The sequence below is a fragment of the Micrasema longulum genome, unplaced genomic scaffold, assembly GCF_059751315.1.
Source record: "Micrasema longulum isolate JH-2025_06_02 unplaced genomic scaffold, ASM5975131v1 h1tg000406l, whole genome shotgun sequence".
In the NCBI taxonomy this organism is placed as follows: Eukaryota; Metazoa; Arthropoda; class Insecta; order Trichoptera; family Brachycentridae; genus Micrasema; species Micrasema longulum.
In genome coordinates, this window is record NW_028277606.1 from 491,166 (window position 1) to 517,990 (window position 26,825).

The window sequence follows — 26,825 nt, forward strand, 5'->3', positions numbered from 1 at the left end:
TTAAAATATTTTCATCGGTAACCTATAATTGAACACGTTTAAAAGAAAAAAATGCATGCATATTCTGCTTTTCATAGAGACTTAATTTTGCTTCGAAGATAAAATTAAAGATAAATGTTAACTTCCCATTGTTATCGGAGCCCAGAAAAAATAATGTAATTAATCATTGTAATTGGGTCACTTGGTCTGTTGTGGTGTAAAAAAAAACAACAAAATGATAAAAGTAAAGGTAAGCAATTTTTTTATATTATTTGTTTGTGTTTTTTTACCTAGTTCCATTATGATGACCAGCAGCAACAAGCCTATAGAGTTGTATCTCCACACGCTGACCAGCCGCTGGTTGAAGCAGGTAAGTGCATACTGTAGGACCTTCTAGCGCGGGAGACTTTATCTGACCTGAAGTTCTTCCAGACTTGTTGCGAAGAAGGCGAGCGTCTATTGTGATGTTGCACACTGCGGAAAAAAAACATTTTAATACTATTGTTATTCATAGCCTAAAAAGCCCATTACTTTTTCGTTTATTAAAAAAAATGTAGATAATTATAAAAATAAAATGATTTGAAATACTCTTTTATGTATTAAATATTTATTTTATTTATTCATTAATTTATACAAAAGTACATTTTACACAAAAAAACGTATCTCTAACTCCATGAAGCAAAGAACCCTGTGTTGAGTTGTGATACAATATAGTGTAAAGTGCAAGAATACAAAACTTTAAAAAAAAAATACACAAAGTTAAATTTTAACCAACATCTGGTTAACAGGGTTAATAATATATAAATCTCTGCAATGTCTCGCAGCAGTCTCCTGCAATGGTCTCTTCCCTTGGGCGTTTTGGAGATTATATGTTCATTGAGCATTCTTAGAGCCACAAAAAAGAAAATTCTTGGAATGAAAGTCTATTTTGAAAATAAAAATACGTATTTGAGAGGTATACACTGTATGTAAAATGCATAGTCAACGCCAGTCTGCAGTCATTTGGACATACTCAAAACATTGTAGATTAAACTAACTGGTATAAGAAGAAGTATAAAAAATTTCAACATTGTTTTCAGGCGTTGCCTAGTAGGTGAATTGGCTCAACCAGATGAATCTCACCCGCATAATAAAGGTTTTAGCTCTTTTAGTGTCAACAGATGGAAGAGTTGAGGAAATGTGGATGTTTAAATCAAGATGGATAATTGGGTTGTGGTCCTGTAGCTAGTGTCTCGGACTCACGGACCAAAGGTCCGTGGTTCGAATCCCACTCTACCCCAACTCGATTCCTATTTTCTAATAGCGAGTAATTTACAACTCGTTGAAAATGGCCCTCAAAATCAAATATTTGGGTAAATCATAAGAACGCAAATATTTTTTTTTTCTATTAAAAAAATAAAAAATAAAAAAAACACAGGCAAAATGGTGAATGTTACGCAGTGTGTAAAGTGGCCACTCAAACCAGCCAATGATAGGTCATAAGCCCTGTAAATGCCTAGACTCCCATATTCCCTTCTCAAAAATATTTTCCCTCTCTGTTGCAACAAATTTAAATACAAATTGACAGCATCAAATTATTTTTTTGCTTCGATTTCTAAGAATGTGTCTTGTTTTGGTAATATACGACTCATTTGTCCAATCTCAAAGGAACAACAAAACGATGTTGTCTGTAAACACATAAATATGTATACAAAACCTTGTACACCATTTTCATTGTTTGGTTTGATGCATGAGAAACTTTTGGGTAGAATTAATACGTGGCTAATGAATACAGCGCAAGTATGCGAGAAATTCGGTATATTTGAAATAACAAAGAATAAACAATGTAGTGCTTTAACAAAGTTGTTTTGTTCCATTGATTTGAATAAAAAAATAAGTTATTTCGTCAAAAGAAATTATTTATGTTTAACAGTCATGAACAATGCACAAAAAATGATATATTTGCTAAAAAAATATTAGCTTTTCATAACCCTATTTGGAGAAGCGTAAAAACTATTTTTTTCAGAAAATTCACTGTCGATTGAAATTTTGAGCAAAATTAAATATATTAATGGTTTTAAATGCTTGAGTTATATTGGTATTTATCACAATAGAGACGGAGAACCTCTTTTAGAACAAAATAAAAAAGTCGAGGTATCTACAGGATTTATGACCTGTCATTGGCTCACTAAAGTTGTTCTTTTCCACATTTTCTAACATTTACCACATTGCTTTTAATCTGTATTTGTTTAATCATTCCATCTAATAATTTTTATGAATTATAAGAGTTCATACTAATGTGTGTGTGATTAATTTTAATTTTAAAAAATCAACTGATTGAAGAGAAAGAGTTAAAGGAACGTGTTTAAACCAAATTCAGCTTATGCAACCAACGCCTGCGAAACAAATATTCTTCTGTAAGGATGTATAACGTAGCACGGCATTAGGGCCCCAAACAGCAATCCGTTAAGTTTTGAATACAGTTGCCTCAGAATACTTTGTAAATGATGTTGAAATAAACCTTAGGTCACAACTGTCATGACACGGAGATGATACGATTGGCTGAGCCATGTATCGTTTTTGTCTACAAAGCAAAGCATCAGGTTCTTGCGGTCTTAGACGTCCACGGCTGACAGTTCATGCCTGAAATATGGGACGTGGACCTGACTTCGGAGGACATACGGAGGTTGGACGTAGACAGAGCAGTTTAAGATTGTGTGTATACTATACGCTCCACCTAAGCAGGGGACATGGATAAAGTAAATGAACAAAGAGGGGTTGTGGTCCCGCGGGTAGAGTCGGAGACTCCGCATCAGGAGGTCCGACGTTCGAATCCCGCTCTACCACAATATGTTTCCCATTTTCTAATACTGTTTTCACGAGGAAAAAAAATGACTAAATCGAAATAGGTATTTGGGCAAACCAAAAAACTCTAAAATATATTACAAAAAAAACATATTTAGAAAAGATGGAGAATATTACACAAATCGTCCATCTTAACCAGCCAATGAGGTCATAAACCCTGTAAAATCTAAGACTTCCAAAAATATTTATGTTAATAGATTTTAAAAAATAAAAGATACGTTATTTTATATTAAAAATTCGAAAATACGGCATAGTAACGATACAAAATATTTTTTTATGGAAATAGTAATATTTTTGTATTTCTTTTGATTTGAAACTATAACTAATGATCAAACGACCCGGGATTTAATAAATGGAGATCATTTAAAATAAGGGACGGTAGTCTTGAAAACGACTTTAATATTGCCTTCTAAAAATATCTTTTAAGATTTTTATCAAGTATGTATATTGTATATTTACATAATTGTGTCTATAAAAGTTACTGTTGAGATTTTAGAAATAAATGACTCGTCTGCGTTCCAAACTTTTGATTTTCACTCGTCTCCCGTTTCCGACTCTTTACTGAAAAGTTGAAACACATTTATTCTGTGACGTGATCGATAACTCTTTTAACAAGTAGAACCCATTATCGCTGTCGTCGTGTCGCGTTGTCAAAATTTCTTGCCGTTTAAAACTTTAAATTTTCTTCTTCGATTTGCGCTGTCAAAATTTCTGTCAGACGTTTTCTTCGACTGATATTTTTTGTATATCTGTATTTTATGGTACTTTCTAAGGTGTGAATGTCTGTATATAATAAATATTTCAACCTAAGAATAACGTCAACTTTTTATGAATGTTTTTATACTCAGATTGTAATAACATTTTATACACTATTGTTGAAAAGCAGTACAACAATAAGACATGAATAATTTTTGATAAAATTTAATAAACTGCAGATGCCCGTTAGTGAACTAGAGATGAGTTTGTTAATTAGTCAAATAAATAAGCAAAAATATACCATTAACAAGCTGACGTGAAGTTGTAAACTTAATAATAATATTAGAAAGACAAAATAAATACGAGAAACAAAATGAGTTCATCGTTTATTTATTTTTTAAGAGCTAATTTTATGATGAGTAATAAAACTTCAAGGTCGCGAGGTATTAACCTCAAAATAAATCGATGTTAAACTTATAAGTAAACTTATACATAAAATGTAAAACACAAAGTGTGAAAATAAAAAAAATCCTGTATTTAAAAAAGAATTTCTCACACTTACAACACTAGATTAAAAACTAAAGATTCCATGGTCTTTTCATGAATTACAAATTACTTCGGAAAACGAACATTCAATTGCGTTATTCTAAGGTTGTTACAAGATCTCCCTCAAACCATCATTAAGATGAAAGATCTGAAAGTTAAAAAAAAAAGGATTGATGACAAATATTCTAAATCCTTATTATTGTTATCAAAAACATTTTTCACTTTGTGGTATCACATTTTAGACTTATTTGTTTATAAATTATGTATAAACCACTTTAATTAAAGTGGTTTACACAAATTTATAAACAAATAAGTGTATTCTAAATTCTTTTAAGTGTCTGTTAAACGATAACAGATAAATATGTTTAATGTAAATAAAACAATATTAAAAAAACCTATCTTTAAAAAATTAGTCCCACCGTAAAGTCTTTAGAATTAGTGAGTCACTAATTGTTATATGTATTTAAAAAAAACACATAAAAGCTGCTCTGCAGTACTGAAACTGAAATATGTAACACTATTTATTTTTGAATATTTTAAAATGAAATAAAATCACTTTGTTTTTATGTACCACTTATATTTTTATAATTTGATCACCAACTAGTTTCAGCAATACTATTACTTTTTCAGGGTTAATTACAAACTAACATAACATAAATACATTTTTCACAGTGAGGGTAGAGTGGGCGTGGCTACGGGAGTAATCTTAGTAGTCCAATTTTAAATATGTTCCCTCTCCCTAAATCCACGCACGAACCCCCTATCTTCTCTACTCGCATGGCCACGCCCACTCTACCCCCACTGTGAAAAATTTATATATGTTATGTGAGTCTGTAATTAACCCTGAAGAAAGCATAGTATTGCCGAAACTAGTTGATTGTCAAATTATAAAAATATAAGTGGTACATAAAAACTAAGTGATTTTATTTTATTTTAATATATTAAATAATAATGTTCCACCAAGTAAGTGCTTCAAACATCAGAAATTCTGTTTATTTTATTTGTTGGTTGGTTGGAAGTTGGTTCCCCTTTAGAGAGGCCAACTTTTATTTTTTCCCCCTCAATCCGCCACCGCTTAAATTTTTTTTGTATTATCTCTGATCATTGGACTACCCAGTTTTTATCAGGTCATGGTAAATTCAATAAGAAATTATTTGTTCTGAACATTGTTGTTTTCCCTTCATGTCATCAATCTTCTGAATACATCCTGTGGTCTTGTCCCTTTTCTCGATTCTATAAATATCAAATGGAGCTTCTCGCTACTAAAAGTCCAGTCGGATATACAGATCTGATGGCTCCTAAAAGGAATTTCAAGGCCTTTAAAAAGTTTTGTAATCATTTTGGCGAATCGATCATGACTAATAAATTTGATCCCAGTCAATGAAGAATTCACTTCCCCCCTTTCTTCAATTCAATTAAGTATATATTGTGTACTTTTGGATAACCTTCTTCAGCACAAATATGATAAGGCTACCAGATTACAGAAAACTCCCTCGGGCATGACTATACTCCTATATACTCCCTTTTCTTGTTTGACAATGAGCATTTTTTTCTTTGTATGTGAGCACCGTCAAGAAGACTTAATTCCTCAGATTCGGAGTGCGATATGTAGTGGGCAAACTGCCGGTTAAAAGAAGTTACGACATGGCTAAAGGTAGCCAATAAACAGATAAATTGTACCAAAAGACAAATAAATCATGTAAAAAACTTACAAAGAATATTAATGCATAATAACATTAACTTATTAGGACTACTTCAATTCATTTTTGTAAATTCTAGAAATGAACATTAACTCTTCTTTCCTAACTGGAAAACTTTCTTTTAAATAAAACAATCGACCATTTTCTTGGCGTCGCTTTTGTGAAAGTAAATATTATACGCACCCGGAATCAAACTAAGTTGAAATTTCCCAAGGGATTGGAAGGTTACAAAAGTCTCTTACGTAGGTATGGAATTTGTTCTGCATTTCTGAAAACTTTGGCGAGTCAATAGGACTACTGGAAAAGGGGTTAATAGCGACCCCAAACTTATGGAACATTTGTCTTAGAACTCTGAAGTTTTGCCACCAGTCTTAGGGAACGTACTAGTGATGGAATAATTACAAAGCATTTTGAATGTATAATTAATTTTACAAAACCAATCAGCATACTATTATCATACATGCTGTGTATCTCGATCATCTCTTACATGAAAGTAAAGTGGTCAGTCTTACGCATCAAGTACCAGTCCAAGGACATTGAAAGCATCCATCACATACTCGAATCCTTTTATAAAAAAATCCATCACCCAGTTTAAATATCTTTATGTGGACGGTGATAGGAAATATAAGTATCTACTCTCTGGAGTACCAAAATGCCCCCAGGTGACTCTCATGGTCGGTCACCGGTGGTGGCTCAAAAACAGCAGGATTATCCAAAAATTGCTGGTTGCAAATCAATTTTAGCCATCATTCATACCTACTCAAACCATGATTGTGGAAGATCAGTCTAAGGAAAGACACGTGTTGCATTATTAAACTACATTAAAAACAAAGATTTCCCATCGACTCTGCCAATAATCGAACCCAGAAATCTCTAATGCGCCAACGACACTACGAGAACGATTAATCACACTCGATTACCATTTCAAAGAATTTAATCTTTTATTTTATACATCCGCTCCAAAGCAGAGCAATGTGAACATCATCAGATGCCTCCAGGAGATTATATTGCTAGCAAATACTCTCGTTTCTTCCCATGTCAATTCCGCGTCCCCTAGTGCAACCGAATAAAGCCAAAGGATATTTATCAACGGTCTTCCAGGATGACGAGAGCCCGCAGTGTGAATTAGAAACAACTTGGCCAAAGGCTCTTTTGAGGCATCTGCAGCACGTTGTGATGTTGGATCTCTGGGATCAATGCACCCACCCAAGATCAATTGAGTGAAACAGATAAATCATTTTACCAAAATATACTTACTCCATTCTATCTGCGCACTAGACGAACCTTATAATAAAATGATTTTCTCGATTGTAGTATTTTTATTTATGGCAAGCGTTAACACGAAGATAGTTTAACAGCTGAAGGTACGATGTCGCATTCAATTATCAATGTCGAGTGCTTTGGGGCACTCGAGATACATCCGACTGGTTTTTGAACGACTCATTCGCATGGTAGTTCAAGAATACTGTCACTCGTCAATTTACATAAGTCGTATCCGATTCTAAAGACAAATGAGTCCAGCATGTGCAAAAGGTTCGATCAATCTTGAATTTAGAAAAAAAATAAATTATTGAAATGGTCCCACGCGGAACATACATATGTTCCAAAGTGTGTAAAATAAGGAAAAAATAAAATAAAACATTTAAAACTTTAGATATTTTTTTAACAAAGCCATGTTTTGTTAAGATGATTTTAAATACTAAATGACTGTTATTATGGATTATTGTGAATATTGTTATTATTAATTCAATAATAAATAAGGACAAATAACCCCTTTCCCGCATCCTCTCAAATCGGTTCGTAAAACTGCATCAAACTGAGCGAGCGGCCGTCAGAATAGCATTATAGACCGCTGTTACCGCTAAATTAATTACTATTATATTTTGGAAATTGTGTGAGTCTATGTACTTGAACTAGCTTCGCACTATGGCGATATTAAGAAAATACATGATTTGACCTACTTTCGGGTCTGGTTGTGATATGCTACCACATTTGCTTTCTACCTGTGAAAACGTAATCTGGCACGTATTTTGGCATTTAAACTGACATGCGACATAAGGAAGACATTCTACACCGTGTAAAAAAACTGTTAAGAAATTGGAAGAAATCTATAAACGAGCATCAATCTCAATAATTAAGCACAACATCATCATGCAGCTATCATGTCCACTGCTTTTCAAGATGTTGGCCTTATAGCACGAAGCAACATATCGAACATCATTTATTGAATTTTAATTTCGGTGTGAGAGAACAAAAACATAAACCACTTTATTATCTCAGCCAGTTGTAGTAGGTTCTGATCAGATTAATTTATATTTTAGTGGACAAGGCAAGACCAAAGTATTTTTAAAATTAAAATAAAAAACACATAAGTCCGGTAAAAGAACTTGAGTCCGAGTATATTAGTCATGTATCTATACATGTAGGAAGAGACTTAAAAGTGACATTAACGACTTTCATTATTAAAGTTCCATGTGGTTCAACACAAAAACAAAACCATCAAACGTTTATGGTGCGTAGAATTTGTATAATTCAATTGCTTTATCTCGTTATGTGTCCAGTAAAATGGAATGAGTAATGATTATCATTCAGTTATTTAAAAAAAAACTTTTCGCATCCTGAGAATGTTCTTTTATTAGAGCTAGCAGACGAGAAAAGACACGTAAGAAAAAATGGTTTTCAGGAGAATTTTGAGAGCTTGCAAAATAAAACGGACTGCAATTACAAGTATCCGAATATTCTAATTACCAGAATGTGATATTTGTGGAACAGATTATGTGGTTTTGATTAAGTGAAATAGTTTGACAGAGCCCTCGAATTACTGTACATTTAAGATGGTTTCAGAAGCAATACGAGACACGTCAATTATTCAGGAGGCCGAACTACCTTCCATCAAGGGGTTTTCCTGTCACAGTCAAGCCACGCGAGTTTTAAAAATAGTATGGAAAGCATCAGTTTCTGTCTATAGAAACCAAAAAAGAAACAGGTTTATAAAAAAACGGCAAAAATCAAGAAAAATATTTCTAGTTTTCAACACTTGTAAGAGTAATAACCGTCGAATTAAATTTTTCTGTTTTTTTAACATAAAAAAACAACATTCTGAAATTGCTTAATACATATTTATATTTTTTAAAAACTGTCCATTTTGCTTTTGTTTTATCTTTTTAATAAATACATTAAATGGAAAAATATATACACTGACCCAAAAAAAAAAAAAAACGATTAATATGCTAAAATATATAAATTTCAACAGTCTCGCGGCAAATATTGTTGTAAAAATGTATTTAAAAAAATATTTTTCCCCTAATCTGTATGCCAAATAACATTTTTCTGCCCAGGGGCATTTAGAATTGCCAAAAAATAAGAAATCGAACCATACTCAATTGAAATTCCATTTTGAAGACTTGTAAAAAAATAAAATAATACAAGTAATATAAAAGCAAATACTGCATCAGAAAGAACAGAAAGATTTCTTTTGAATGTCGTATAATATTAACCGTTTTGTTTTACTTCTGTGTTAATTTTTAAATTTGGAATAAAATGGACGCGATTTATGTTAACACCTTACATTTACCTCCAAACGCGAAGATACTGGGTAGAAGGTAATCGCTCGGAAGAATTTATCTTCAACTATACCGTCATAGTGAAGGTATTGCTTCCGTATCTTCCGATTATAATCCCCCCTAGGTATCCTATGTCCTGTGTCGTCTCTTAATTTGGGTAATATAATATGTAGTACCACGGTAAAGTGGTTAATTTATTTACAACAACATTCTATGTAGCTACACCCTCATAATTCACCAATTTTATCACGTGACTCGGTCTCTGAGATCGACGGGACCCGGCTTTATAACTGTTTAATCACAAACAACAAATACAAACTTAACCCAACCTCAAAAACTAGCTCACGCCACAAAAATAGGATTGCCATATTTGTAGTGACCGACCGAAGTTTCGGTTTTAGTTTCGGCCGGAAATTGGCCTTTAATTTAATATTCACAAATGCAGACAAAAATATGGGCAGGCACTTAAGAAATCTAATATTTCAAATTTAAGTAAAGTTAGTGAAATTGACTCCTATCATCCACAACAGTTTGACTCACCACTTATATTACAATATTGATTTTACAGTCCTTGGCAGCAGACGGTTTATTTCATCTGTTCACTAGGCCCGCACCAAAGAAATGACTGTTTTCATTTTCCATTTTATTTTATTTTATTTTATTAAAACAATTATTTTCCCGAAACAGTTTCACAAAAATAAATTAAACTGTCATCGTTAACGAAAAACTAGAGAAAAGAGTCGAGAAATTATACAAAAAGAATTGAAATCATACAGAACAAATTTATTAAACATTTGAATTACAAAACAAATAATAGTTTTTCTTATAATGTAGATGCAGCAAAATACTTAGGAATCATTTCTCGCAAAAATCAAAGAATTGTTCAAGAGCAGGTGTATTTATATAAAATCTTAAATAACGAAATTGATTCTGCTGAACTATTTTTACTAATGTAATTTAGAAAGCCCAGGTTTAATAGTAGACTCGATCATCTTTTTTCGACATCTCTCCAACAATCGATTCTGGAAAAAAAAGACTTTATTCATCAAGTATGCTCGTCATTTGATAAAAAAATTATCACGATAGACCTTTTCGATGAAAGAAATTACTGTTTTAAAAAAATATATCAAAATTGCAATAGAGACGTCACAAGACGACGTAAATATGTACGCGTATGTATGTGCAGTTCTTTGGGCATATTTCCAGGGGAGATTCCGATAGTTTGGAGAAAACTATTCTCCTGGGAAGTGTCGAAGGGACAAGGTCGCGTGGACGTCAACCGACAAGATGGACGGTACAGTCACTGAGTTATCAGAATCATCACTGACGAATGCCTATAGAAGAGCACAAGACCGTTCCAGATAGAGGGAGACTGTCCGCAGACGAGCCATGCCTGGAGTCAGGCGTTATCACCATCCTCAGACATGAGGCACGGATTGAAGAGATGTATGTGTACATATACATGCATGTTCATGTGTGTATATGTATGTGTGTATGTATGTATGTATGTATGTATGTATGTATGTATGTATGTATGTATGTATGTATGTATAAATATGTTTCTTACTATGTATTCTGTTTTTATTTCGCATTTTACTGAGTTTCAAAATATTTTTATAGACATATTTATATATTTTCATGCTTTTTTTTTTACTATGTTTTCACTGCATTTATTACTTTGTTTTAATAATTTTTTTTTTTTTTGCAACGTTTTTTTACTACATTTTTATTATGTTTTTACTACATTTTTACTATGTTTTTACTACAATTTTACTATGTTTTTTTTACATTTTACTAAGTTTTTACTACATTTTTTACCATGTTTTTACTCCATTTTTTACTTTGTTTTTCACTTTGTGCTGTATCTTTATAACTGTTTCTATAAATTGATTACTGTTTTTTATATTTTTTGACTGTTTTAGAACGGGGTAAATAACCCTAGTTAGACAGTCAAAGCAACTTTACATAAATTATAATTTTGTGTATGTAATATAATGATAATAAATAAAATATATATATATATATATGTACATATACATGTATATGTGTGTGTATGATGGATGTGTGTGTATGTATATGTATGTTGTACGTGTACATTTATGTATCTTTTCTTTTTTTTTTCATTCTTTTATATTTACTTACTATTTCTTCTTCTTCACTTCCTTCACTATTTTCCCATCCCACTTCCTTTCACTCCTAGCAAACTGTACGTTTTGTTTTTTTAATATTTTTGTTTCTATATGAAACCCGTAGTTGATCTTGTTATTTGTTGTTCTTTATGTATTATTTACTATGACGGTGTTGGTTTAAATTTATATATATATTTATGTAAATATATATATTGATGTTACAAGTTATAAATCAGTCATATAATATTACTGTTTTCTTATTGTAAATTATAAAAAATTTTAAGACCTTTTTTCCCTTTATTTTTCTCGAAAGTTATTTATATTTTGTAATTTAAGATTAATGAAATACATTGTAAACTTAGGTTTATTTTTTATATTCTCTAATTGTACGTTTTTTTTTTCTTGTATAACTTATTGATGTGCAAAATACCATATTTTGTACAAAAAACGTATATAAAAGGTACTCGTACCGTAAACTTTGGAAAAATAAAAAAAACATAATGTTTCGTTAAACCGTTTCTAAAATAGCGGTTTAGAGCAGCGTGGGCAAAAATATCTTGCGACTCTACTAGTTAGTACGGCCGTTGAAAATTTTTGTTAGTTAACAGCGTTGCTGCATTGTGCAAGTTTAAACCGGAACATCATAGATTTTGTCGGGATGGATGGCTCAATAACAGTGACATTTCCGATATATCGCAACGGATGGCAACTCTAAACAAAAATACGTGAACGTTTTTTTTTATTGTGTTGTATGTAGACACGCCTATGAGTAATGTGTTTGAGAAGTTTAAGGGAAGAACAATTTAATATTCTAAAGTGTAATTAGGAGGCTGTGACATGGTTTTGGTATGTATCAGTTAAAACGTGTGTGTGTTTGCGGAGTTGTTATCAAAAATGTTTGTTTTTCCATTATTTTTGAACCGCAATTAACACGTTTAGGTTTGAAATAATGGTGAATGCGTGATTTGCTAACTTGTTAGGTTAGGTTTTGGTTTTACAGATATTTACAATATATTTTTACAAATATTAAAAAAGTGAGTCGTAAATCGGCAGTAAAATACTCTTTTTTGTCTTATAATACTTACACTATGTGAAGTACACATGTTATTCCTATAATAATATCTACATCTTAGATATCAAAAATATTGCTTTGCTTTTACCAATAAAAAACATTTAGGAAATCATGATACACGTGAGAACTTTTTTATGAGAAAGAGGTATATATAATTATTTAAATCATAAATGTTTCTGTGAAACGAGCTGCCAGATATTAGTGTTATTTTATTGTGCCTTATATTAATTTAACAAGAAACAGGCTGGGATCACATTTCATGTTTGAGTAGCAAATGTATGTGTAAGTAGCAAATGTATGTGTAAGTAGCAAATGCATTATTAATTTTTTTTTTCAACCTGCCAGATTGTCAAAGAAAACAAAATGGACATTTTGTTAGTGTTGTCAGGGTAATAAATTTTTTTACGCTACTTTTTATTAATAAGAACATCAAATACTATTAAAAATAACAGAAAGTCATCCGTTTTATGTAAAATAAAAGTTGTTTCATATTTAAAGTTACTTAATTCAATTACTCTTATTGAATGATCCTTAACTTACCTACTTTGTTGTGTTCATCAATATTTCAGAGGGTAAAATAAAATTTAAGAGAAATTAACAAATTGCTTTTAAAAATATATATAACTATCTTACATTTGTGTTTTTGTTATACTCGTATTTTTCACGATCTGGCAACATTATACGGCGACTTCACGCATGTTTGAGGTAAAATTGGAGCAAAGTGGGAGAATTTTTGGACGCAGTGTCATGTATTCAAATATGAATCTACACTTCTTCTGGACTATTCTTAATTCTATGGAATAATCTACTTGTTTAATAAACTTGATTGTATTTGAAAACAAAATAACGTAAATATACTGTTTTCCACAGTTAATTGTAATAACAATAAAATTACACTATTTTCCAAACACACGCGGCGACATCATTCTTGAAGAAAATATAAAAAATTGACACCGTTGCGGTGAAGTTTCCCACGATCCTTTCCCAAATTCCCACGATCGCAGCCACCGCAATCGCAATGCATTAATTAACTATCCATACGAGGTTTTCGTATAACCTGAAATTCTCAATAGCGAGAACCCGCACGACACGACGTTTGCTAAGAGACACCTTCGTATGAAGCTCCAAGAATGTTTAACGTTTTAGATAAACACATTAAGTTCTCCAAAACAATGGCCATATTTAAGATGAACACACATACCTGGATTATATCGAGAAAAGAGACCACAGTATAAAATTGCTGCAAGTATAAATTTATTGTAACGATTTTTATGTACTTACTTAAACTTAATTTTGCATTATATCAACTTGTTAGCGTATGTCCAAATGCTTGCAGACTGGTTTTACCTCTCTGTTGAAATAAGTTGAAATTTGAATAACTCCCTAAGGAGGAAATCCAGCCAGTCTGCAAGCATTTGAACATACTCAAACATTGTTGAATTAACTACCCGGTAAAAGAAAAGTATAAAAATTGGAAAATTGTTTTCAGGCGTTGCCGAGTAGGTGATTTGGTTCAGCCGGATAAGTTTCACCCACGTGATAAAGGTTTCAGCTCTTTTACTTCACAAAAGTCAACAGATGGATGAGTTGAGGAAATGTGGATGATCAAACATGGGCAGAATGGTGAATATTACACAGTGTGTAAAGTGGCCACTTAAACCAGCCAATGATAGGTCATAAGCCCTGTAAATGCCTAGACTTCCATATTCCCTTCTCAAAAATGTTTACCCTCTTAGTTGAAATAAATTGCATTATATTTATTATTCCATTTTATTTTTGGCCTGTTTATTAATTAATTAATTTATTTATTTATTCACACTCTTTATCAAAATACAATTCCATATTCACTTTGCCCAGCTAACAAGGGTACATACTCCGTTCCAAGCTAGGCAAGCTGTTATTGTTAATATTGTCATTGTGTAATATGTTATTATTTTTTTCAATAATTATATTTATGGTTTAACATGGTGATAGCCTTAAAAGCCAAAATAAAATGTAACGTATTTTTTTTAAAAAAATAAATGAAATAAAAACTATTAAAATTATATATCAATAAATAAATTTAAAGTTAATCTTAATAAATAAATTGTACACATGTAAAAATAACATTAAATTTTAATTAGTATGAATGAATTATTGTTTTATGTTTCTTCTTTATATGTCCTATGTTTTTTTTTTCTTTCTCATTTACTCGTTTTTAAAATTATATAAACTCTTATAAATAAACAACCAAAACAGTGTAAGTCACTCTCCAAGCACAAGAGTTAGTCACTTTTTTTGGAGAGTTAAATCTTTAAAAAAAGTCCATTCCCATATCACTATTTTTACGTAAGTCAGTAAGTAGGCTTCAAAATAGGGGAAAATTTGATTTCAGTCTTTTCCCTCCATATATTTTAGTTGCAATGTCAAATATGAACGTCAATATTACAACACGCTATAAATATCTTATCGTGACAATTTTGTTGTAGAATCCTATTTTCAATTTTCATTTTAAATCTCCGTCAAAGCAAGCGATGCCTCGGTCTATCACCACTTTTCGTTAAAAGCTGAAACTGAAATTAAAAATGCTGCATTCAAGTTATTGTGCTCCAAATTCATAACCTTTATATCCGGAACCTTTTAGAGTCGAGTGATAATTTCCATAGAAGCCTCACACAGCCTCATTTTTCACGGGAGCAATATATCCCGGGAGAGGAGGAAAGTGTCTGGAAGACGTTAAAAAGACATTTAGCCGACTACTTTTTTCAGCCTACCAAGGTCTGTGGCCCTATTGTTGCCACCTTCACATAGAATATTATTTTTGCTTTTAGCTAAATTACGCGTATTTCGAGATGTTTGTAACTCCAGAGTATTTTGTTTATTTATTTTAAATGTTAACACTAAAAAGGCTTTTACAACAATGTATTCAATATATAGATAAGTAAAACAACTGGTATTTTGTACATGTATTTAATGATACTCATTAAAACGAAAAAAAAATGGATACGAGTATATTTATTTTTGTTTATCATTTTTCTTTTCTACACCCAGAAATTCATAGGACACTGCATTGGTACAACAAATGTAGTGTATTTTGAGCACCTGTTTTATCGTTTGCGAGTTCTTATAAAAAGTCATAAGATTTCAAATGCAATAAATTGCCGAGGAGAAGGGTTTCTTTATTAGTTTACCCACGAAAGAGAAATAATACCAGGCACCAAATATTTATATCTCTTTCATTAGATTAGATGAATATATAAGTGGGTGTTCGGGAGGAAAAAACGAAGAATTTGAAAGTAATTTATGAAAGGCTTCAGTCGAATTACAACCTCGTGTCAAGATGCGCGGCATCGCGTGATCTGTGCCATGTCCTAAGGAAATATCTCGTCTTCCCTTGCTAATAGTGATGCTCAAAACCGCGAATAATTTATAACCGGTTATGAGATTATCCGATCGATTTTGGGCCAGTTGCATCAGAAAATGGGTGACCCGGATGACAACAGTGGTAATCAGTGTAATCAAGTGCAGTGTATTTTAATCATATGTTGCATGAAGGTAAGGTGATTAGTTTTACGCTTCAGGTGCCAGTCCAGGAACGATAAAAAACTGCAGTTTGACAATCATTAAAATGATTTTCTTTTATTTTTTTATTTGATTTAAAAAATAAAAAAAAATTATAAATCATATAGCACAAAGTATTTTACAAGTATAAAACGTTGAATTACATTCCCAGAAGTTACAACTACTCAATTCGGGACATAAATAATATTAGCATTTAGAAAATAACACATATTGAGAACAACAAAAAAACAAAGCAAGTTTAGCACCTTTATAACTAAATATACAAAAACAATATATACGCCTAAAACCTTTTCTTACACAAACAGAATAAATATGTATAAAAAACGCTTTTAAGAATAAAAAAAAGTAGTGAATCTACTAAGGGAGATAAGGTCATTAACATCACATGCCATGCAGATGATGCTGCCATAGTGATGATGAGAACATATCCATCTCAGTTAGTAAACATCTGGATGCCTAAAAAATGTCGTATAGTACAATGAACACATGATTATTGGAAACATAATTTGGATATACAAAACGTGTGTCAGACCAAATCATGGTGTATACAACAAATGCGAGGATAGATAGAGAGAAAATTAAAAAAAAGAAAAACCAAGTAGAAAAACTAAATAGATCGCGACGTTGACGTTCACCCTGCCAGAAATCGAACCCAGGACTTTAAGAATGGTCGGCGAACGCACCAACCTCTACGAAACGAGACAGACTTATTTTAACTCAATTTTTATTAAGAATTTTAACTAGAGAGCAGCCATGGAGTCAAAAATACTCGTTGAGAGTTTTGGTTTTATTTCACACACATCACGCAAAGCACTGTCCCTTTCTAGTAGTAGAATTATTACGCGGATGCGGGGCGTAAAATAGCGGATGCAAAACCCTAGGGCTTCTACGATATTGTTGAGTGGAGTGGACTGTAAATAAATTTAATGAAAATAAGCGAGTATCCCCGATATGCAGTATGCAGTGTTAATCGGTCACAACCCCAGAAAATGATGTGGATTAGAAAGAGATGCCATTAACCTGGTTCTCGTTCTTGGTGGATTCGACATGACACTTGTGACGGCGCTAACACAAGAGCAGGCTCCGATCTGGAGCTCAACACTGGTGGTTGGTGGAAACAAAGTTTTATAATGCGGCACTCACACACACGAAATAAATGCGCGATGTACGACACGAGGTCTTAATGTGGCGGGTGATCAAAAGATACTGAGGTGAACAGTAGTTGTAGGTAAAAATTATGTAGAAGTTGTGACAATACTTGCCCATGCAAATCCACATAATTCGCAACCAGAACCGTATTTTTCATCCGCCTAGAGAAATTATATTATGTTATATATGCTTGTACTGTAGAAAATTCTTTTTTCAGTTGAATTAAAAATCTTGAGGCCATTTTGTTTTAACACAAAAAAACACAAAGAGTCTCAGATACACTATTTTAAATATTATTATCTAAAAAAATCAATTATTTTGAAATTTCATCAGGTATAGGTTGAAATTATGTCATTTTGTTCAAAAGTTATAATTTTTTGGAAATCGTCCCATCACAAAATCTTATTTTCTGAACATTTCGTTCGATGTCACTTTCTTGGTTTATCCTTTAAGGTACATATATAATATTTTATTATGTTAATCGATTAAAAATACTGGTATTACCGTAGTATTCGATTATTGTTATCGGTTATACTCACCAGAAATCACCAGTCCGATGGCTTACCTAATGATACTTTTACCGGATGTGAGTCGGAAACTCACCCTTGAAGTCTACTTTCAGCGTGACTCTAGTTACTTTTTATGTTCCACACTCTTTCCTTATACTAATACAAGTAGGGTTGGCCGTTTGTTTACAGACAAAGATAAAAAATAATACGTCAATTAGTCCGAACATAATTATGGTATGAATATATTTTATTTGTAATTTCAAATATCTAAAAAAAAATACGGCTATCTACTAAATTAAATTAATTAAAAATTATCGGCTTCGTGGTGTAGTGGTCAGTGCGTTTGTCTTCCATACAAGAGGTCTCGGGTTCTATTCCCGATATGATTGACATGAAATATTTATTTAAAAAGGTGTTTTTACACTTATATATCTCATTGTCCCTGGACTGGTACCTGAAGTGTAAGACTGATCTTACCTTCATGTTACAAAAATTATCAAGATACACTGAAGTTGGTGTACTAAAGCAGTTCACTTTGATGATGAAAAACAAAAAAAAAAAATGCAAATAGATTGTAATCTTTAAAAAATTCATATTTACCATATAAATATACTCGTATCATATATTTACAGAAATATTTCATTATTTCTGGGCCCCGATTACAATGGGAAGTTAACAGAGTTATCTTCGACTGTCTATAAAGAAAAACCGTTATTTGTGTACAAAAATGAGTGAATTTGCATGAACATTTAAAGTATCTTCGTCAATATTCTATAATTGAACGTGTTTAGAAGAAAAAAATGTATCCTTATTCTGTTTTTCATGCAGAAAACTTAATTTTAGTTTGTAGATAAAATTGAAGATAATGTGAACTTCCTATTGTGATCGAAGCCCTTGACTTGCACTCGAAGTATTAAAATGTGAGCAAAAAGCAGGAGCAAAATAGATAAATAGCACTAATAATTTTGGAAACCCCTTACGAGACTCTAAAGATATCAATTTGAGAACTACTCACTTGTATGAGAACATTACTTTGGATTTATTTTTATATGTAAATATTGCCTATTGAATATTTTCACGATATAAATACAATTTTTATAAAGAGGTGTGTACAAAAGACTTCCACAGAAAATATCATTCGGATTCGCCCATGTCATCATCTTATCTGAAATTTCGAAATCTCTTACACTAAAAATATATTTATATTTTCCACATTATTTACAACTTACTGAGTTTCAATTGGTTTGTGAAAAGAAAACCTTCGTCAAATTTCTAGATATACTACATTTATTTTTAACGCTTAAATTTTTTGTTTCTCGAAAATCATTTTTTTAATCTTTGTACATGAAAAACCATCAAAGAGATCTATGGAAAAAAATAAGCTTTTAATTATGAATTAATTAGCGAAATTAAAAACTTTTTTTGTTTCGTAACGCTTCAGTTTCTAAGGAATAAAAAGAATAATGAATTACGTTATTAACACAATTAAAAAAAGTTAAGTGGGACGTATTTTAAAAACCAAAAGAAGTTGAGAACTATGAATAGAGACTGAGGATCTGGGCTTGGAGAGGAAGATTTAGTAACGCAAAAATACTCGCCCTCCACTCAGTAGCCAGCCTCTATAAAGATTTAAACTTGGAGGGTAAGAACTTTACGGAGACCCACCCAGTACCCTACACAGGTTGAAGTAAGCAAATAACGGTTTTGACAGATTGTAAATCAGGGGTCTAAGCAATAGCTGATCGAAATTCAGTCAACCCTCTTATTATGGACATTCATACAAATATACAAAAACTAAAATCCAGATCACATAATGTGTATATCGGATGGATAAGAGGTCACTGCGGAATTCAAGGCAATGAAAAAGCAGATGAAAAGGCTCGAAAAGCTTCTCTCAAGAAAACAGCTCCCGAGTTTAACAGATTTCCTTTGAGTTTTGACAAAAAATAAATAAAAGGCAGAACTTTTAATCTCTGGAATGACCGGTATTTAAGTGAAACTACAGGACAGGTAACTAAAATATTTTTTCCAGCAATCTTTCATGCTTTTGATTTCAAGAAAACGCAGCAAGTTGGCTACAAACTGACTCAAATCCTTACAGGCCACGGAGGTTTTATAAGCTATCTTCACCGTTTTAAGCTTTTAAAAATCAATAGCTGTCCATGTGATGACGAGACACTTCAAGATGTCCCTCATTTGTTGATGCATTGTCCCATTTTCAGCTAAGAGCAAATGCAGCTAGAGGCGTAATTTTTTGTGTTCTCTCCGGGAATCGAACCCGAAACCTTCAGTGTGTGAGTCAAGCATATTGACCACTACACCACGGAGGCCGCCATTTTAATAACTATTCTCTATTAGTTTCACTTAATGAATTTCAAATGAGCTTTCTAGCAACCAACATTTTCATGTAATCATCTTTTTGTGAGAAAATCCACTTTAATTGGATTTGATGATGTGCATCTGTGGTGTAACATTGATTTATAATGAACTTTGATGTTCATTTTGGATTTGGTAAGCACTTAAATGGTTTGCAACAGAACTGTCACATGATGCTATAAAGTGTCAAACATGTTATAGTTTAATATATTTGTGTTTAAGCGAGTTTCTTGCGACTCGCTATGTATCTTAAAGTCAGGAAAGTGGTCTAGCTCGTAAGGAGAATAGATCTCGAGTCTCGTTCACTATTATACAAATAGGGTTAAGTGGAAGTATCACGCTGCACATGCGATACAGGGGAGCCTTAATCTTCACGTGCAATTAATTTTAGCTTAATTTTCTCGTTACGTCGAGCGAGAAGTTAATTTTGATTAGAGTAGCTGCTCCCGAGATAACAATAATGAGTTTTAGACATACTTGGAACAGAAATAAACCTAATTTAACTAGGGAGAACATTACAATGCAAGTATTTGCACTTCAAGATAATAACAGCAATAGTTTCAATTTAAATAGTCAATTTATTATATACGGCTTGCCCACCACATTTCGCACACCACTTCTGAGGATATTAGTGACATAAGAGACTACCACTCCCTCTCACTTCTGTTCAATGTACTTCATGGTCCTAACGCTCCTATTTACCTGCGTGAAAAATTTCAACGCTTTTCAATTCATGGTTAGCCTCTTCGTTCTAATTCTCAAGGTACTCTCTTAATACCCATCCACAATTCCTCTTTCTTCTCTAACTCGTATAGTGTCCATGCGGCTTGACTGTGGAATTATATCCCACCCACCATCAAAGATGTTACTACATTGTCTCTGTTTAAATCACGTCTGAAGAAACATCTCCCTTCTCTTCCTTAATCTATCCCCCTTTCCTCTTTCCTCTTTTTCCTTTTTCCCATTGAGTAATAGTTTTGATTTAAGGTAATTTATAAACAAATACGTTTATTTATATTTTTATATATCTTTAGCTTTTTAATCTTTATTTTCTGTTGAATGTGTTCTGTAACTTGAATCATAAAAATAAAACTATTATTTTATTGGTTTGTTGGAAGAAATTGTCATTTGGCAATAAGCCCGTCAGTGTACAAATAACATTATGTACAAAAAGTTAAATAAAAAAATCAAATTAAAGTGTCCTTGGCGGTGCCAACATACACGAAAAAATTGCTAGTTTTTAAACAAGAAAAGCTGCCCAAAGGAGCTTTCTGTAATCTGTTAGCCTTAGCATCTTTGTGCTGAAAGAAGATTAAATTAATTATATGCAAACTGTTGTCCGTTGATTAATTAAAATTTAAAATTATCTATGAGAAATAGTAATTTTTTTAAAACTAGATGCCAATGGATTTGCCATTTGTTTATCTATCTATCTATCTATATACAGGGCGGCCAGAGAAGAGACGTTCAAATGAAAAATGTGTGTGTCTTATGTTAAGGGGCATCCAAATCACCTCCATGTATGTTCCGCAAATTTGTGTAGTTTTTGAGTTATGATTTTTTAAATGAGTTTTTAGCATCAGGGCTGATTCGGATACGGGAGTGATTGGACGTAACTTCTTCAGCCACCCTGTACATAAAAGGAACCATTTGTATGTCTCGATAGACTGAATTACTACTGGTCCGATTTATGTGCGATTTTAGCGAAATGTAGATATTTACCAAGAACATAATTATGGCCATTAAAATGTTTAATTTATTAAGTAGAAAAAAAGTTCATGAATTATGTCATAGTTAAAACCCTTACGGCTTTTGCCCAGAGACATCTTTCGTTTATTGCACCGAAAGTGTTCAATATTTTGAAAGATTGTATTACGCTCTCAAGGGCAAAAATTATTTTCGAGAAAGAAGTTAAGGACTGGATTTTCCTAAGTGGGAGAGAGTTGACTAGGAAACTCCTTGATGATTTTCCGAATGTTTGAGTTTACTGTTTACCATATTGATGAGCCATATATATGTTTTTTTAAATTTATTATTTGTGGTGATAAACTCATCTGTCGGTGTCAACTAATTGCTCGTCCCATCTCAACACAGGGTTTTTAGTCCCACGGAGTTAGGACTTATGTCTCAAATAATGCAGAGTAAACTTATGTATGTAAATAAATGAATAAAATAAATAAATGTCTCAATTGTTCATATTATCTCTATGCAAATGATTTATAGCAATATCTTCAATGCAGACCAGAAAGCATCAGTGAAATAATAGAATCGATGTCTATTATACGAAATAACGTGTCAACATGGACAAAAAAGTATAGTTTACTTATAAACCCATCTCGTCTGTCTCGTGGCGTAATGGACAGCGCGTTTGCCCACCATGCAAGAGGTCTAGGGTTCGATTTCCGACGTGGTTGATACGGAATATTTATTTACAGGGGTGTTTTTACGCTAGAATATTTCATAGTCCCTGGACTGGTACCTGAAGCGTAAAACTTATCATCTTACCTTCATGTAATTTTTAAAAATATCAATATACGCTGTAATTGGTGTATTAATGCAGTGCCCTATGCACCTTAAGTTTCGGAAAGGTAATGATAATGATTATGATGATAAACCTATCTAGAACATAAATCATTTTTGCTGGTAGTCAAAGATTGCTTAGTAAGGTAGACGTATCTTCTTTTAATCCTCTTAATGTCGATGGTACAAAGTACCAGTATCCAACATAGGAATACTATAAAAATTCTTAGAGTACTGATGGATGAACATCTATGCTGGCGGGCTCATACTAATTTCAGTCTAAACTCACTTAGAAGGTTGCAAAAATTCCTTCATATTAATATCAAATGCTCACTCGTACAAGCATTATTACTACCCATTCTAGATTACGCTGATATTTCCATGACTGATTTAAGCAGTGAACAACTCGATAAACTTGAACGACTTCAATATATGTACATGCACAAGGTATATTTTTGGTCTTAGGAAATATCACCGAATTTCTGATTATAGAAGGCAACTGAAATGGCTCAAAATTAGACAGCGGAGAGACTATCACTACCTCTCACTTCTATATACTGTACTTGACGCTCCTATATACATCCGTGAAAAATGACAACGCTTATCAGTTCACGGTTTACCTCTTAGTTCTAATTCTCAAAGCACCCTCTTCATACGGGTTGAATCGAGTTGTGGTCCCGTGGCTAGTGTTGCGGACTCACGGGTCAGAGGTCCGAGCTCCGAGGTCCGAGGTTTGAAACCCACTCTATCCCAACTTCTAATAATGAGTTATTTACAACTCGTTGAAAATGGCCACCAAAATTGAAATATTTTGGTAAATTATAAGAACGCTAATTTTTTTTTATCATAAAAAGAGAAATACCCATCCACAACTCTTCTTTCTTATCAAACTCATATAGTGTAGTATAAATCTAATCGTTTTTAATTCCACGTACAGTGTCAGAGATAAAAAAAAAATGTTTAATTTAAACATTCAACAGGCAACGGCCGACTAGAACCGCCGTGAGGAATACAACATTTTAAAAAAAAGTTCGAGAATCAATCAAAAATCTTTTCGATACTGATGCCCATTCTTCGACTAGCTGTACCAGCACGAACGCACTTACCCTCAAAAAGGGCAAAAGGTTCTATTGCGCATTCTGTCATTCTAAAAAAAAACGCATGAGCGTATGTTATTGTACAAAATGTAATAAAAGTTACTTTCTGGGTCATAGGTCTCTAAACTACTTTTTTGGGACGGAAAATAAGTTTCTAGAAAAAGGTAGTTTTAATTTCGTGTAAAACAAAATATTGAAGGCAAACATATCCTTTTTGTTTTTATTTTTTAGCAGTTATTTAATTTTTGAATAGTTTTTATTAGTATTACATAAAAAAAACAAATCTTCCCAAAAAAAAACAGTGATTTGTGATGTCAGAAAGGAAGTCATATTTTTGAAATTAAGTTTTTTTATAAAAAAAAGGTATGACAGTGAAGCAATTTTTCATATTAAAAAAAAAGTTTAAATGTGGAAAATGTATTTTTATTGTGACAGTAGCCGCAGAGTTGAAGATTACCATACATAGATAAAAAATAAAATGACTATCTAGGGTAATGTACGTTTTTTCATTAGAAATCTTAAAACAATTTAATTCACACATGATTATATTTGAATAATTCGTGTATCTAGTGATATAGAAAATTTGGCGTTACTTAGAAACCTCGGCACTTTGAAACATGACAGATGGCACTAGACATAACCATAGAAAAACATAACAGTTGAACTCTCATGCATCTTATTCAGAAATAAATCAATGTGAATGTAGTTATGCCTATGATTGAAATACATGTCATGTCAATGATTCTAATTATAAATAATAATAAAATTTGGCCTTTCAAATCTTTGGCACATCTAGGTTTAATAACTATAAGCGTTATTTTTTTATTATTTGTATTTTGCCACGTGTCGATTATAATTTTTTAAAAGCGAAAATTTTAACGTTTAATTTCTAGATCGTAATTAAAAACGTACCTAATCATATATTTTTAGAACAAAACCGTAATATTTAATCGAATAGATTTCCAAAATGTGTACAGTGCCGAAAATATATTTTTAATAATCATACCATCTTTTACAGTTCAAATTGAATTGAATTCGTTATTTGGTTTGTTAAACAATATTATCACTTTTGAAATTCGTACATAAGTGTGCTTCGTCACCATAAAATTAAATATTTATATGTTGGTCACTTTGTTTTCCAAATGTCAGTTTGACCACTACACACTAGTTAAATTTTCAATAGATAAAAAACTTAATAATGACCATAAATTGTGCAGAGTAATTCAATAATAAAACCACTTTCAGTATTTTCATAGCAGGCGCTACTCAGGGGCGACTTTGAGACGTTAAAATATTCATAGCGTAGCCGAAATAGTGTTATAAAAACGAGGATGCTTTTGTTAAGTGACGTTAGCAGGCGCTACTCAAGGGCGATTTTGTGACGTGAAGAAATTGTTTTATAAGAAATTCATGGCAAAGCCGAGATGCGTGGTGTTTCGAAATTTATCAGTGTAGGTAGCCGTCTAGTTGTAATATAATTTTTGTAGATGCATAATTCTCATTTTTGTATATGTATAATTCTAATTTTAATATGTTTATGTATAATTCTTATTTTAATATGTTTATGTATTTAACGCTATTTTTTCCAATTATTATTAATTGCTATCCCGTTTATAAATTATATTTGTAACCTTAATTATATATTTTTAAAAGTATTATTTTTTCGATGGTTACTCTATGATATTTAAAGACAATAAAAAATTTACTGTCATGTATTGGAGTGCCCAGGTTTCTAAGTTGCCCCGAAAATTAAATTAAATAATATACTTACCTAAAACGAGCTCATAAGATTAGATGTTTTTTATAATTCATGTAGGTATCCATACATTTAAATTTATTTTCTATATATTTATTAGCCTTTTCGCATTCTATACAAACATTTTCAATTTGTAGATTCACAACACTTAGTCATAAATGTTTGTTCAAAAACATGTTTTCCCTGAGGAGTTAGTTGTTCTCTTGAAAATGAAGTTAACACTTGGAATTTACCTCAACACCTGTAATTCTAAGCCAGTGGCATTTCTGTTAACTTTGTACCGAATACATAAACACAATATGTATATTATGATGTTAAAGTATCAAAACTTAAATTGTTACAGTGACCATTAAACAACGAATCATTTTATTTAACTATTTAGTTAAATTTGGTTTTGAAAATTCTTTGTGGAAGTTGTAATTTATCATAAAAATAAAAGACGAGTGGGACTTAAATTCAACTCCTACTATCAACATTATTTTTAATTCTTTTTTTTAATGTTTAATTTTATAATAAATATACCAATCTCGAAGGTGTCGTAAAAGCGATGATACCGGTCACGGGTTATTCCAATCTTTTATTGTTATTCCAAGTTTTCTATTTCAATATTATCACCAAATTATTTGAATTGTCAGGCCTTTATCTTGGTTTTTCTTTTACAAATCTTTAAACACGTTTTAAATTAACAAAACAATGTAGGAAATGGTGCACCTCATGTAAGAGATGCGTAAGTTTTTATTTAGAAAAATACGCTTCATTAATCAAATAATAATTATATCAACACAAAAATATTCAGAAACACCTACGGAGAGTTTAAAAAAAAGCAACCTGTCTATTTGATTGAATTAAAAAGATTATCGAAAACGTTTCTAGCGCATAAAAAATAATATAACGATAAAAAGGCACTTCAACTGAAAAAGAAATTCTTTAAAATAGGGAAATATGGAAGTTCAGGCATTTATATGGCTTATAGCCAGCCATTCAATCATTATTCTAACGCTCTAGTATTTACGATTTTGCCGGAGTTTGTAATATTTTTAATCTTTAAATATATTATTCTTCTGTACGTGTAATATCACTAAACTCCTCCTTAACGGCTTTACCGATTAATGTACAGTTTTTTTCATAAACATGAACTTTGCGCTGCGCATGTTTGTAGATTTTAAAATCGTAAGTCTAATCTTAAAAAAATAATTAGGAGCATAATTTTTTTATTCATCAACCTTCTAGGGTTGCATTTGACGAGAATGCACAAACTAAAAAAATTGGAAGATGTTTTTTTTTGCATCTATAAAAAGTTTGTATTTGAATGTTTACAAACAGCATTC

The 26,825-nt window shown here is 31.9% G+C and overlaps 1 protein-coding gene across 2 annotated transcripts in view; it reads right to left on the bottom strand.

Moving 5' to 3' along the window:
- The window catches only part of LOC148281809 (uncharacterized), a 376,481-nt gene that overhangs the window by 204,855 nt on the left and 144,801 nt on the right, over positions 1-26,825 (bottom strand). For both annotated transcript variants that reach the window (XM_088226083.1, XM_088226082.1), the window contains one exon: positions 270-453. In XM_088226083.1, coding sequence (XP_088082209.1) covers positions 270-453 — 184 coding nt within the window. The remainder of the gene's footprint in view (positions 1-269; positions 454-26,825) is intronic.